We start from the raw sequence: 15,411 nt of genomic DNA on the forward strand, positions 1-15,411 counted from the left end.
CCTTCTCATTGCTGAGCAGAGACAAGATGAAGAGGCAGTGATTGACCAAGGATGAGTGAGCAGTGTTGTCAAGATTCACTATGAGAAGGAGGACTTGGAAGGTATCTGCTGAGATCCTGAGAGAGGGGCCACCAGCCCAGTGCCTTTTCCCATTGCACAAAGTCCCTACAATATCCCTTGCTTGGTGTCCCCTCACATGCAGCAAAACGTGCCATGCTTCTTAATAAAATAGCACAGCTATTTTCATATTGTTAAAAATGCTGTAAGAATCCCCCACGGAGTCAATGGTGTAAGTTTTTGCCGCGGAGCTGAGCAATTCATAGCTTGTTTTATTGCAGTGGCTGCTCCTGGCTTGGAGAGGTCAGGAGAATAATTTGATGGCTGCAGACACAGGGCTGTGATTTATCATGGGACAGATTTGATCTTCTCTTGTCACCTTGTGCCATACAAAGATTTTCAAAGTAATTACCTTTTTTTTCTGCTTAACAAGCAAGTCTGAGTGTTGTCCAGCTGAAGTTGGAATTTTGGAAGAGGTTTGATATTTTCAGGGCAGTTTTAGATGACCCAGAGCTTGTTGTTGCAAAGCTCGAATAAAACAGGCTTGGATAAAAGGACAAGTCTGTGATGTTCAGGGATCCAGTGAAAATAAAATTAAGAGAAGTTAGTGTTTCTTCCTGGAATAGCTGCGCTGATTTAACTGTGGCACCCAGTGGGTGTCATTCATCCTTGGGACTGAGAAGGACAAGAAACACATCCCCCACAACTTGTTTACAAAGCTGGATCAGATATGTGTGAAAGAGACCGAAGATACCGAGTGGAAGGAAAGGTCAAGGTAAATTTCTGTTGCTGGCTGCGATAGGAGTCTCTGTGCCAACAGTGCCCATGGGCTCTACTTTCTGCTTTCTGGCAGGCAAGGCTTTTGTAGCTGCAGGTGCTGCTGTGAGGAGCCTTCTCCTCTTGCCACCCCACAGCTCTACCCAAGTACACACAAAAACCCCAAGCGGTTTTGCATGACCCCCACCCTTCCTCACCTCTATTCATCCACAGCACAGTTCCCAAGGTCAAAGGTCCCAGTTTCTCATTGATAGCCCCAATTTTGCCCACAGTCCCACCCCACACCCTTCCCAACCTCACCTAATGGGCTTGCTGCTCAACCACACCCACAGAGTCTCCAAACCACAGCTGCACACCCACGTTGTCCCATTTCACCTCCTGGACACACATCACCACTGGCTTCCAGCTCTGCAGCTGGATCATGCCCTGCACCAGGGCAAAATAAAGGTCCTATGTCAGCAAACTACAGCTGCAGCATCCGCACACTGGTAGCCATAACAAGGAATTTTAATGGGCATTAAACACAACAGGCAACTTGCACGTCTTTCAGCTAGTGCCTGCTCTGCAGTCTGTGTGGCAGGCAGTGCTCCAAGGGGCTCGTTACAAGAGCTGTCTGCGGGTTTACTCCAGAGGTTCCTGAAAGCAGGACCAGAACCACATCTGTCACTGTTTTACAGGACGTCCTCTTTTACCAAAGGCAGCAGCAAGGCTCAGAAATACTCACAGCATTGGATGTGTACAGATAACAGGACACCATCTCCCTCTTGACTGTAATGTCCTTCTCTCCCAGAGGCTGCTGCTTCTCCTTGCTTAGGTTCATATCCAGCTGTTGAAGGAAAGAACACCAGCTTTTTAACACCCTTACTCTCAGAATAGTGCTGAGCAATTCACACATTTACCACTTAGAGCACAGTCGATTACAAAAATATGGTGCTGGCAAATACGACTGCTACCAGGCTCATCCAATATTCCTTGAATTTTAGTCTCACTAGAAAGCTAAAATCCGCTACAAGAGAACCAGAGATGCAGCTCTAACCAAAATCTGCTTTCAGCCAAAATCTGCTTCTGGCAACCAGTGGCAAGGGTTTGTTAAATCCCAGGTCCTTCCAGTGGGACAGAACATGGGCTAAGGACAATGTCCTGGCCCTTAAGGGCTTTTAATGTTTCTCCAGGGTAAAGGGAAAGGTTTATCTTCCAGCGACTTCAATGGCTCTCATACACTTATATAAACATGTATTTTATCTATCCATATGTATGTATTCATTGAAACATGTCTAACTAACATATACATATGAAGGTGTACAAACACATATAAAATGTGTTTATCTCTGTTATATATACAGATGTACATATAAACACACCACTGTTATCTTCCACCACCTACCATGCAATGACTGCTGTTCGCCTCCAGGTGTACTCAGATACTAATTTTTCCCCTGTATGTGTCTTTAGGGCTCTGTCCTGCTGCTGGAGAATGAAATGCAGAGGCTTCCCCCTGCCCCAGCCTCCCCGCAACAGGAGAGCAGAATCAAGATCGAGGGAGAGGGGAGAAGGTTAAAAACAACAGAGAGGAGGGATGGAAAAGACGACTTTCTACAACGATCTACCCTCCTCCCTCCTTTCCTAGTAACTGCTGGGAGGCACACAAGGCTCAAAGTCATATGTACTGGCTCTCGGGTTGGCTCTTTGCTGCAGATGCTTCATCTAATGGATATCCTGCAGTATCACACAGTTGGCTACTCTCCCCCAGTGCCCAGGGGTGGTAGGCAGGGGAGCTGCTGGCATGCAGAGAGCGCCTGGCAGCTGGCTAGGGTGGCCTATGGTTAACAGAGAGAGTCAGATGTGCAAGGTGAAGGGTGCTTGGTAAGCTGCTGTCGTCCCCTCCTGAGCATGGTGTGACAGAGAAACCAAGATCTAACATGCCCTAGGGGTCATCACAAGCTAGGCAGCAATATCAACTGATTTGATGACCTGGTCACTCTTTGTTGACTTTGGGTCTGGCATGAGCAGTCCATTCTGGCCTCCCACTGCTGCCAGCAGAGGTGTTAGCATTGACAGTGCAGGCCTGGTAGATGTCCCTTGCCCCTTCCAGCTGAGAGGAAGGACAGAAGGACGTGAGCAAGCTCAGAGGGGAAGATGATGTCTTCTCTGGCCAGGCACTCACCTTCTTGTGCTCCCAGTCCAGGACTCATCTCCTAGTTTTCATTCACCTCACCTCTCTTCATACCACAAAGCTATGAGCTGAAATCATACAAGTTGCTTGCAACTAAGGAAAGCTTCCCACATGGTTCCATGTTAATTTACCCCAGGTCTTCATGACTTCTCCACTTATCTCCCTTTCTCATTTGTCTTGCAGAGATGGAGGTGGAAAAAAGCAGGTAATTCTTATCAAGTGAACAGAAACATTTCCCTCCCACTGTTCATGCCCAATTAGGCAGAGTATGAAAAGAAAAAAGAGAGATTCCCATCTCACTCAAGGGTAGAAACCCCAGCCATATACTCATAAGCAAGCCAGAGGCCCCCTTGACCTAAACTCTCAAATCAAAAAAGGAAACAGCAAATCTTTGAGCTACCCAGACTAAAATCAAAGGAAAATATTTTGTTTGTTGGTTTTTGGTTGTGTTGGGTTTTTTGTTTGGTTGGTTTTGGTTTGGTTTGGTTTTGTTGTGTTTGGTTTGGTTTGGTTTTTTGGTTGGTTTTGGTTGGTTGGTTTGGGGTATTTTTTGGTGTGGTTTTTTTTTTGTTTGTTTGTTTTTTTTTTCTTGCAGAAAGATCAGGGACTTCACCTCCCCTCCTCCCTAAGCAAGATAAATAAGGGAAGCCAAAATGCCTATCAGCAGATTTCTGGCCTGGAAGTTCCAGGCAACTGTGTACCATTTCAGCCTCTACTTCTGGGTGGACTTCAGGATTCTCTCTGCAGTCAGATATGGCAGAAGCAAGCCTTACTGGCAGTGATCACTTCCTGCAAGGTTTAATAACCTCCACTGCTGGGCTTTGCCCTCTGTTTTTTTTTTTATCCTGATGGATGAGATCTATGTGAAAGAGACCGAAGATACCGAGTGGAAGGAAAGGTCAAGGTAAATCTCTGTTGCTGGCTGCGATAGGAGTCTCTGTGCCAACAGTGCCCACGGGCTCTACTTTCTGCTCTCTGGCAGGCAAGGCTTTTGCAGCTGCAGGTGCTGCTGTGAGGAGCCTTCTCCTCTTCCCACCCCACAGCTCTACCCGAGGGGCTGCAGAGCTGGGGCTGTTCTCTTCCAATGGCGCTGATGGCACCGAAAGTCCACAGGTGGCTGAAGTTTGAGGAGGATGTGGAAGATGGTGGTGAGCGCTGAAGCAAGTCCTACATGGCCACTCTGTCCTTGTGCAGCCTCTTTGAGCTGAGGGGCTGCATCCTTAATGCCACAGTGCTGCTGGGCCAACAGCACTGAAGTGATTGCAGGTAATGTGGGCACTGTCAAACTGCAGTCAACTGTCCAAGGAAACCCTGGGAAAGCCTGTGCTTGAGATGGCTTCTAATTTGGTTAAATGTGTAGAATGAGACCAAAAGGCCAGATTGGGCAAGAAAATTGCACTATTTAGAATGGGGAACTTGTACCTTAGCAGAGTGATGATTAAGTATTTTGATGAGGTTTTTTTTCAGAAAAAAAAAAATTCTTGCTTTTGCTGCAAAGGCTAAATGTGATAAAATGTTATGCTAAGCAAAGGCTGAGGCCTGTGTTGGTGTACCCTGGGTGGCAGAGCCTTCCTGGGGCTTCGAAGGTCAGGACTTGAGGGGTTTCTACTCTGACAGCTTCATTTCCCCTTTGCCATCCTGAGATACGATCCTGGACCAAGCAAGAACAGTCACGGAGTCTGACGAGTCCATGTGGGCAAAAGTTCAAGAACTCCTTTTGAAGAAGCATCACCATCAGAACAAGAAGGAAAGAAACAACCTTTTCCCCATTGCCAATTTGTTTGGTGATGGGAGCGAGGAAGCAGCCAGACCTGCACCCCTTGACAAGATGGGTGAGGGGCCTTGCAGGGCTTTGGGCCCAGGTGAGGGCTTGTGCTGGGCTTTCGGGCACATTAGACTATTCCTAGCAAAGGAATAGTGTGGGAGACTCAGCTGGACTGAGGCCCTGGGAGGAACAACTTCGCCTTGAAAGGATTCCAGTCTACCCCTGAGAGAGCAAACAAGAACAAGAGGAGCTAAAAGATGAGCAAGCTTATTGACTGCAGTAAGAGAGCATAACAACTCTGAACAGTAAGAAAAGAGACACATCGGAAGAACTGAGAACCCCGTACTTGGAACTAGTTTTAGGTAGATAGAGATACTAGAAAGCTTGGGAGCCTGAACTTTTGAACTTTTCATCTTTCTATGCTTGCGTGATGACTTATGCATAATAACTTCTTCGCCCTGGCAAGAGCCAGGGTTCATTTCCACAAACATGCGATGTATGACCACATACATGAAGGGGCATGTTGGTAGGCGGTCCGGAAAGTCTGTACATCCTGTAGTAAAAGTACAAAGGAACAAAGGCGGAGACCAATAAAGGCTTTTTGCTTTGGGTTTTTCGTTTTTTGTGTTAGCTTGCTTAAAGAAGAATCTGTCCTGTAGTTTTGTCCGTCTCGACCACAGTTTCATCCGTCTCAACCGCGACAGAGAAGCGTCCTAATTGCTCAATTTTTCAGCCAATTTTTCAGCCCAATTTTTCAGCCTGAGTCTATTTCTTTTTCCCACCAGCACAAACACTCACCCTTCTCCACTTCCCACCACCGCAGAAGCTAAAACAGAGGTGAACCATGAGACCACGGCAGTGAATTTAAGCAAGGTGAGACACTCGTGGCTTTCTTACACCTTTAGGGACAGATTTGCACTTGCAAAATTGACTGCAGACGTGTGCAGAAGAGTGATGTGGGCTTTGCTTTTGGGCTAACTGCCTGAAAATGCTTGAAAATTCACCCCAGATTTGGTGGCCTATGTTTCTCCTCTTGAGTCATGCTCTGGGCTGGGAAGCTCACGGGGATTTTCTTGGTGTTCTTTGAGCAAGGGCATGTTCTCCATTTTGTTTGTCTTGCCAGGTTCCTGTTTGCTTGCTTGGACCAGAAAGAAAGCTGAGCAGTACCATGAGATTAGCAAGTCCATGGCTACCATCGTGACAGATGAGGTGTGACAAGGTAAGAGATATCTGCACCTTGTCCTTTTCCCAGAGGTCCCCCACACGCTGTCCCCAGTGGTGGCATTGTGAGGGTCAGGAGAACTTCTCTTGCTCTTGAAGCAAAAGACTGCAGCGTGCCATGGGGGACAGGGGCCTCATACACATGACTATAGATACCAGGATGCCCAGATTTTTCCTTTTGGGGGAATACTTCCTGGCATTTCCAGACAGAAAACTGGGAGAAATGATCTTGTGTTTAGCCAAGAGCTTATTGCACAGGTCAGGATGTCTGAGATGGGTTGTCATCTCACCAGCTTGTCTCCTATCAGCAGGTTTTCCATGACGTGGTCTATGAAGCCAAGAACCAGGCTGACCTCGTGGCCAGCATCAACAAGTTCCTGGATCAGGTCACGGTCTTGATACCAGGAGAATGGGATCCATCAATCTGAAATAAGACACTGAGAAATGTCCCTTCGCAGGCAGGTGCTGTGGCAGAGGGAGGCGTGAGGGGGACAGGCAGGATGGCAGCCCGGCTGGGATGCTCTCCAGGGGCCCGAGCTCACAAGGGCCCCGTTTGACACAGTCACATATCCAGAGCAGAAGAACAAGCCAGGGATTCCATACCCATACCTTCATCCTACTTCCATTTCAATTGCAAAAAAGGAAGATGCCAGGACCTCTTGATGACAGCGCTTCTCACAGCAAGCCAGAGAAACTCAGTGGTCCTGAGCTGGAGCAGACAGGAAGGTGTGAGTTTTAACAGTTTGGTTTGGGTTTTTTTTTTCCATTTGCCTCAAATCTGAGCCAGGCATCTTCCCTTCTAGCAGGTTTTTGGGGTTAACTGGTTGAGTGAAGGGGCTCCACATTACCAGCTAGGCCCCCTATGCTGGGCAGGGGGCAGATCTGTGCAGCTGGGCTCAACCACAGCATCACTGCACACAGGTTCTCCTGATTTGAGATGGGAGCAGATGTGTAAATACCTCCAGGGAGAGTTTCACTGCTTCTCAAAGCAAGGGACAGTTGCAGCAAGAGGCGATAGGCTCTCAGGTTGGGTCCTTGCTCTTTTTGTTGGAGGATGTCTTTGTGTGCCTTAGTTTCTACTGGGTATAAAATGGTAGCAAGGTTAAGTGGGTGGTTTGAACATTGCAGCAGTCAGAGGACTTATGTTGGCCGAAGATCAGAACTCAGTAGAAATAGATCCTGATATCCTGGATCCCACATCGTAACCTTTTTTTCCTAATTTAGGAGTGAGTTTGTGTCCTGGGTTTGAGTGGTGGGGATTATTTGGTAGCAGGGGAGGGGCCTATAGGGGCTGCACCCCCTGAGAAGCTTCTCGAAGCTCCCTCAGCTCCATGTCAGCTCCACCTCTACACCAAAACTGAGCCCATCAGCTGCACCTCTGTGATAACGTATTTAAGAAGGGACGTGGTGACGAGCAGTGGGACTTGTGAGGAGGAGTTGCTGCAGCTGCATGAACACCAAGGTCAGCGGAGGAACGGAGGAAGAAAGGAGGGGGGAGGTGGGCCGGAGCAGAGACACCCCTGTATCCTGTGGGGTGACAGCAGGGCAGCCCCCCCCGGCACCCATGGAGAGTTACAGTGGAGCAGACACTGATTTATGGCCTGTGTTTTTCACCTGGAAGATCAAGGTGCTGTGCCCGAAGGCGGCTGCGGTCCTATGGGAAAAGGCAGCCCCGCTGCTGAAATTCAGTGCTGGGAGGATTGCAGCATGTGGGGGTGGCCCACACCGGAGCAGCTCGGGAAGGGCTGCAGCCGTGGGAGGGACTCCGGTTGGAGAAAGTTGGCGACCCACGACAGAGCAGTGTGGGGAACACTGCGGCCCGTGGGAGGGACTCATGTCAGAGAAAGTTTGTAGAGGACTGTCTCCTGTGAGAGGGGGACCACGATGGAGCAGGGGGAACAAGTTCCATAAGATCCCTCCACCAAAGATGGAAGAAGTGGCAGCACTGACTGCACCCCCCATTCCCTGCCCCTGCGCTGCTGGGGGAGGAGGTAGAGATATCGGGAGCAGAGCTGAGCCCGGGAAGAAGGGAGGGGTGGGGGGAAGGTGTTCTCAAGATGTGGCAATGCTTCTCACTGTCCTACTCTGTTAAGTGTTGTTAGTGTCTGTAATAAACATATGTTCTTTTTTTTCTTCCCCTTATGAGTCTGACTTTTGCTCATGACCATAAAGGGGGATTTTTCCCCATCCCAGTCTTATCTCGAACCCCAAGCCTGGCTCTCTGTCCCTTCTTATTGCTGGAAGAGAAGGGGGAGAGAGTGGCTGCGTGGTGCTAGGCTGCCATCCAGGCTCAAACCACAACAGCCTTTTTGGCCTTCTCCCCACCCCTAGGAAAAAAAATCTTCTAGGTTTTTTTTTAAACTAGTGCATTTAACCTCTGTCCCCCCCAATATTTGGAGTGAAAGGTCTCTGCCCTGCTGCACTAATAGCTATAGCTGCCAAGGGTCAGGAGAGGGCAGCATGCAGTGGTGTTGCTGGGTGTTTAGTTTACCTCCACTTTGATCAGAGAACTTGATTTGTCCCTTTTACATCAGGCATCACAGCTGGAAGGTGCTGCTGCAAATTCAATTCAGCTGAAGCTGGGCAAGACCAGTGACTCTGATATCCCAAAGCAAAGCAGTGACAGGTAAAGCCCCACCAAGCATCAGGACCACCAGCAAGATTAGTTTGAAGGCTTCTGCCACAGTCTGCTCCCCTTGCATCTTCATCCCCCACAGAAACCAGCAGACACCTTTCCTTCCTTTCCCCTCCTTCCCTGGTTGTACCACACTGAACTGGCATTTTGTTCCCTCCTCACACAGCCAGACCCCATACAGACACAGGAATAATCCTGCACATGAAAAGTGCATGGTCACCAAGGACCAGTCTTCCCTAGCTTCACCAAAGTGTTGTGGTGTGCATCACTGATGTGGTCGTCATCCATTCTCCTTACAACCTGGGACCAGGATGGCTACCCCATTGAATACACAACGAGAACAATCACATGGAGAGGAAAGGGGTTTCCATTGGACTGGGGAAAAGTCCAGGACTGAACCAGGTTCTCCAGGCGCTATAGTTCTTGGCCTGATCCCAGCAGTAACCAGTCCTGAGGACCCATGTGGTAAACTGGAACTACTGTCTGGTAGTCAGTTATGGCAGTATATTCTGTGTGATCATATTAGTTAAATTCAAACTCAGTAATATGGAAAGAGACAGGAAGATTAAGTACACTTGAAACAGAGATGGATGTAGAGGTCCACATCTGTGGGGCTATGCTAGGAGAGGCAAGGAAGAGCACAAAGCAGTAACAAGGCTTGTGACTTTCCAGAAACTATGACAGACACTCAGAAATTACACCCACTTGATCAGTTCCTCACCCTGCATCATCCTGTTCTCCTCTTGGAGCCTTTTAAGACCTCCAGCAGTGTGGCAAAGCCCTTGGGACCAACGCTCTGCACCCAGTAGTCAGGAACAGACAAAATCATCAGTACACACAAAAACCCCAAGCGGTTTTGCATGGCCCCCACCCTTCCTCACCTCTATTCATCCACAGCACAGTTCCCAAGGTCAAAGGTCCCAGTTTCTCATTGATAGCCCCAATTTTGCCCACAGTCCCACCCCACACCCTTCCCAACCTCACCTAATGGGCTTGCTGCTCAACCACACCCACAGAGTCTCCAAACCACAGCTGCACACCCACGTTGTCCCATTTCACCTCCTGGACACACATCACCACTGGCTTCCAGCTCTGCAGCTGGATCATGCCCTGCACCAGGGCAAAATAAAGGTCCTATGTCAGCAAACTACAGCTGCAGCATCCGCACACTGGTAGCCATAACAAGGAATTTTAATGGGCATTAAACACAACAGGCAACTTGCACGTCTTTCAGCTAGTGCCTGCTCTGCAGTCTGTGTGGCAGGCAGTGCTCCAAGGGGCTCGTTACAAGAGCTGTCTGCGGGTTTACTCCAGAGGTTCCTGAAAGCAGGACCAGAACCACATCTGTCACTGTTTTACAGGACGTCCTCTTTTACCAAAGGCAGCAGCAAGGCTCAGAAATACTCACAGCATTGGATGTGTACAGATAACAGGACACCATCTCCCTCTTGACTGTAATGTCCTTCTCTCCCAGAGGCTGCTGCTTCTCCTTGCTTAGGTTCATATCCAGCTGTTGAAGGAAAGAACACCAGCTTTTTAACACCCTTACTCTCAGAATAGTGCTGAGCAATTCACACATTTACCACTTAGAGCACAGTCGATTACAAAAATATGGTGCTGGCAAATACGACTGCTACCAGGCTCATCCAATATTCCTTGAATTTTAGTCTCACTAGAAAGCTAAAATCCGCTACAAGAGAACCAGAGATGCAGCTCTAACCAAAATCTGCTTTCAGCCAAAATCTGCTTCTGGCAACCAGTGGCAAGGGTTTGTTAAATCCCAGGTCCTTCCAGTGGGACAGAACATGGGCTAAGGACAATGTCCTGGCCCTTAAGGGCTTTTAATGTTTCTCCAGGGTAAAGGGAAAGGTTTATCTTCCAGCGACTTCAATGGCTCTCATACACTTATATAAACATGTATTTTATCTATCCATATGTATGTATTCATTGAAACATGTCTAACTAACATATACATATGAAGGTGTACAAACACATATAAAATGTGTTTATCTCTGTTATATATACAGATGTACATATAAACACACCACTGTTATCTTCCACCACCTACCATGCAATGACTGCTGTTCGCCTCCAGGTGTACTCAGATACTAATTTTTCCCCTGTATGTGTCTTTAGGGCTCTGTCCTGCTGCTGGAGAATGAAATGCAGAGGCTTCCCCCTGCCCCAGCCTCCCCGCAACAGGAGAGCAGAATCAAGATCGAGGGAGAGGGGAGAAGGTTAAAAACAACAGAGAGGAGGGATGGAAAAGACGACTTTCTACAACGATCTACCCTCCTCCCTCCTTTCCTAGTAACTGCTGGGAGGCACACAAGGCTCAAAGTCATATGTACTGGCTCTCGGGTTGGCTCTTTGCTGCAGATGCTTCATCTAATGGATATCCTGCAGTATCACACAGTTGGCTACTCTCCCCCAGTGCCCAGGGGTGGTAGGCAGGGGAGCTGCTGGCATGCAGAGAGCGCCTGGCAGCTGGCTAGGGTGGCCTATGGTTAACAGAGAGAGTCAGATGTGCAAGGTGAAGGGTGCTTGGTAAGCTGCTGTCGTCCCCTCCTGAGCATGGTGTGACAGAGAAACCAAGATCTAACATGCCCTAGGGGTCATCACAAGCTAGGCAGCAATATCAACTGATTTGATGACCTGGTCACTCTTTGTTGACTTTGGGTCTGGCATGAGCAGTCCATTCTGGCCTCCCACTGCTGCCAGCAGAGGTGTTAGCATTGACAGTGCAGGCCTGGTAGATGTCCCTTGCCCCTTCCAGCTGAGAGGAAGGACAGAAGGACGTGAGCAAGCTCAGAGGGGAAGATGATGTCTTCTCTGGCCAGGCACTCACCTTCTTGTGCTCCCAGTCCAGGACTCATCTCCTAGTTTTCATTCACCTCACCTCTCTTCATACCACAAAGCTATGAGCTGAAATCATACAAGTTGCTTGCAACTAAGGAAAGCTTCCCACATGGTTCCATGTTAATTTACCCCAGGTCTTCATGACTTCTCCACTTATCTCCCTTTCTCATTTGTCTTGCAGAGATGGAGGTGGAAAAAAGCAGGTAATTCTTATCAAGTGAACAGAAACATTTCCCTCCCACTGTTCATGCCCAATTAGGCAGAGTATGAAAAGAAAAAAGAGAGATTCCCATCTCACTCAAGGGTAGAAACCCCAGCCATATACTCATAAGCAAGCCAGAGGCCCCCTTGACCTAAACTCTCAAATCAAAAAAGGAAACAGCAAATCTTTGAGCTACCCAGACTAAAATCAAAGGAAAATATTTTGTTTGTTGGTTTTTGGTTGTGTTGGGTTTTTTGTTTGGTTGGTTTTGGTTTGGTTTGGTTTTGTTGTGTTTGGTTTGGTTTGGTTTTTTGGTTGGTTTTGGTTGGTTGGTTTGGGGTATTTTTTGGTGTGGTTTTTTTTTTGTTTGTTTGTTTTTTTTTTCTTGCAGAAAGATCAGGGACTTCACCTCCCCTCCTCCCTAAGCAAGATAAATAAGGGAAGCCAAAATGCCTATCAGCAGATTTCTGGCCTGGAAGTTCCAGGCAACTGTGTACCATTTCAGCCTCTACTTCTGGGTGGACTTCAGGATTCTCTCTGCAGTCAGATATGGCAGAAGCAAGCCTTACTGGCAGTGATCACTTCCTGCAAGGTTTAATAACCTCCACTGCTGGGCTTTGCCCTCTGTTTTTTTTTACCGAGACAAGTCATATTGTGAACCAGAGCCTTCAGTGGCAGGCAACGCACTACAGAGCTTCCTGGCCCATGAGAGTACCACCTCATTTTACAGGACATGCTGCCGGTTGCAAGCTCTTTGCAAAAACTATTTACTGTTCTCCTTGTTCCTGCGTTTGGCTTGGCATCAGACCCTCCAGGGCTTTCCTCAATTCATGAGTGTTCTGCTTTCAACAATGTGCTTTTAAACAAGAGATTAAATGCAATCTAAGTTAAAAAGTTGACTCCCCGCAGCACCCATAATTATTTTTCAGGTAATCTTGCTCTGCATTCTGCAATCAGCTTTATAACACACAGGTACCTAATGGTGCTAGTTCTGGGACCACCAGCGGGTTGAAAACCTCCAGCCCCTCTCGGTAACCACCTCCCAAAGCGCCGGAGGCCCATCGGTGCCAATATGCACCGGGGCGGTGGTACACTTCCGCATCGTGGCGAGGGAAGAAGCGCCCGAGCAGACGCCCCACGTAACCCCCATCCACCGCCGAAGCGGACAGACACCCACGGGCTCACCCACGGGCTCACCCACGGGCTCGCCCGCGCCGCCGCCTCGCTGCTCCCCTGCGCACCCCGCCGGCGCAGGGCGCCCGGGTCCGGGGGCCGGGTCAGGGCCCAGCCGCAGGGCGCTGGCCGCTCCCAGCACCACGGCGGCCCCGCCCCGCGCGGCGCGGTCGCGTGGGGCGTGACACGCGCGCCGAGTCACGTTGCGCATCACGTGACGCCGTCCCGGGACGATGAGGTCAGTGGCTGCGAGTCACGTGATCCTTGCCTACGCGCAGTGGGGCCGGGTGCAGATGGCGGACGCCGAGGCCGAGGGGGCTTCGCGGCCCGAGATGCAGCGGCTGGTGGCGGCGCTCCGGGCCCGCCTCTGGCAGCTGCAGACGGAGCTGCGCGAGCAGGAGGTGTCGGAGGCTTCGTCCCGGGCCTACTGTCGGGGCTTCTGCCAGGTACGGGCCGGGCCGCGGCGCGGGCTGTAGGCCGGGTGCCGGGCGTCGGGCCGGGGCGGGCCCGGCGGGCCTCGCCCGCCGCCGTGCGCGCCCGGCGCTACCAGCAGCGAGGGGCTCCCGTTCCGGGGGCTCCGCTGGAGCTGCCGCGGCGGGGGGGGGGGGGGGGCTCGCGGCGGGGGGTGCCGTTGCCGGGCGGGGACGCGAGCGCCGTGCCCGAGCGGTGCCGCCGTGGGCGCTGAGCGGGCGGCCCGGGGCCGGGCGGGCGGCCCGGGGGGAGCCGCTCGGCTTCGGGCTCAGGCAGCGCCTCGAGCCTGGAGAGCTGGGAGCCGCCGGGAGGCTCTCTGGGGCAGGCGGGCCACCGCCTTTTCTCAGCGCAGCCTTGGCTCCATTCCTAGATCTCCACTTCTCTGTTCTTTACCTGCCTTGGGATCAAAGCTCTGTGTTCCACCTCGATCCAGATCTGCCGTGAAATAAGCAATGATTGCTGATTTGTGAAGGCCTGCAGTTCACTTAAGTCACTGAATGAGTTCCTCTGGTCCAGCGAGCTTGTTTGAATACTTACTTGATGCAACTTGGGCTAAGTATCAGCAATTTCTGAATCAAGCTGCTGACTTCCAGAAGAAGAGCTGAACTTGCTTAAAGTTGCAGATATCTTTTTTAATAAATTCTTTCGATAGTTAATTAGTTTTTGCTTCCCCCACAGCATCATCTGCTGTGTGCTCTAAGGTTGAATAATTGTTGTTAGGTTGCTTGGTTGGAGAGCTGTCCCTTTTGAATCTGCAGATTGTGATTTCTAAAAGAAGAAATAAAAATTAAAAAAACCTCTTTTACAGTCTAGTTTAACCACACCTCACCTGATGCAGCCACTGTGTTTGAATGGTGAATGACAAAATTGGATGCCAAGTGAGACAAAAAATCCTACTGATGCATTATAGATAAAAGATATTGCCCTTCACAGTCTTCCATTTCACATCCAGAGGTTTTGTGCTTTGCCACACCATTCTGGGAGAATGTCTAACTCATCACTTTCTGTGTTTCTGTGTTAGGTTTCAAAACTCTTGCTTCTTAAACTGCAGGATGCTGCTGCTGGTTCATACTGCTATGTATGTCCCAAGTTAAGCGGACTGTTAAGATCTGTGACCTTGCATTTACACAGAGCCCAGTATAATGTGTATGACTTTTTCCACGTTTCAGGTTATGTTAGAATTGTTTCTAGTGGCATTCATTGCATGAGAACATTGAAACAAATGTTCAGGTAACACTTAGTAGAAGTTGTCAAGATGATCAATATATGTAGATGCCCAATCACCCGGAATAGTTTGGTACAGATAAAGCTTTAGAGGTACTTGATTAGTGAAGTTTGGTGGTCGACTCTTCTGTTGCCCAAAAAACAACCAAATAAAAAACCCTCTAAACCCTGTCCCACAAAAAGCGTAGGCTTCTTGGGTCTTTGTAGTGTTATTGAGTGGTAGTCTCATTTTAGAACACTGTCATAGATAGTACAGATAAAAATGAAAAAGATTTGTCTTGGGTTGCCATCAGTTTGGGACACTTCTGATTGTTATGACTGTACACCAAGAGATACAGTAGAAAACATGAAATTGCTAGCCTGTCATGCAGCAATTTCAGTGGAGTATGAATTTGTGATGTCATTGTGCAGTCAAAACACTGTGGCTAGGATGTAATTTTACATCTTGCTTTCTCCTTCTGAATGGGGATGTTTGTGAATGTTGCACAGAGTTTGAGTGATAAAACTTAAAAACAAGTAAAGGTCTGCCCCTAAATGAAATTTAAGGAACTCATTTTTTTTATTAATGACTTGGAGGATACCACTGTTATCCTGTCATAAGCTTATTAAGCTACAGCAGAATATCCCTAGAAAGAAGGTGAATTTAACTGGCCTTAAATATGATCTTGGGAAGTAGCTGCGATTAGGGTAGCTGAAATGGATTTGCCATCCTGTGCATTTGTGGCACAGTCCTGAAAGGTGCTCTGTTTCGCTGTGGAAGTTACCAAGGCTGTTGGGACACCATAAACTGAACCAAGTCAGTAGCTTTCCTGTGCTTTAAGCTGTCTGGATGCTATGTTTTACTGCATGTAAAC

General features: G+C 49.0%; 1 protein-coding gene across 1 annotated transcript in view; it reads left to right on the forward strand.

The window, feature by feature from the left end:
• Window positions 1–13,139: 13,139 nt before the first annotated feature.
• Window positions 13,140–15,411, forward strand: part of RLF (RLF zinc finger) — a 50,295-nt gene continuing 48,023 nt past the window's right edge. Inside the window, exon 1 of the mRNA XM_042793802.1 lies at window positions 13,140–13,308. Coding sequence (XP_042649736.1) covers window positions 13,156–13,308 — 153 coding nt within the window. The 5' untranslated portion in view covers window positions 13,140–13,155. The remainder of the gene's footprint in view (window positions 13,309–15,411) is intronic.

This window comes from Tyto alba, unplaced genomic scaffold, assembly GCF_018691265.1.
Source record: "Tyto alba isolate M040663 unplaced genomic scaffold, T.alba_DEE_v4.0 Super-Scaffold_20, whole genome shotgun sequence".
Taxonomy (NCBI): domain Eukaryota; kingdom Metazoa; phylum Chordata; class Aves; order Strigiformes; family Tytonidae; genus Tyto; species Tyto alba.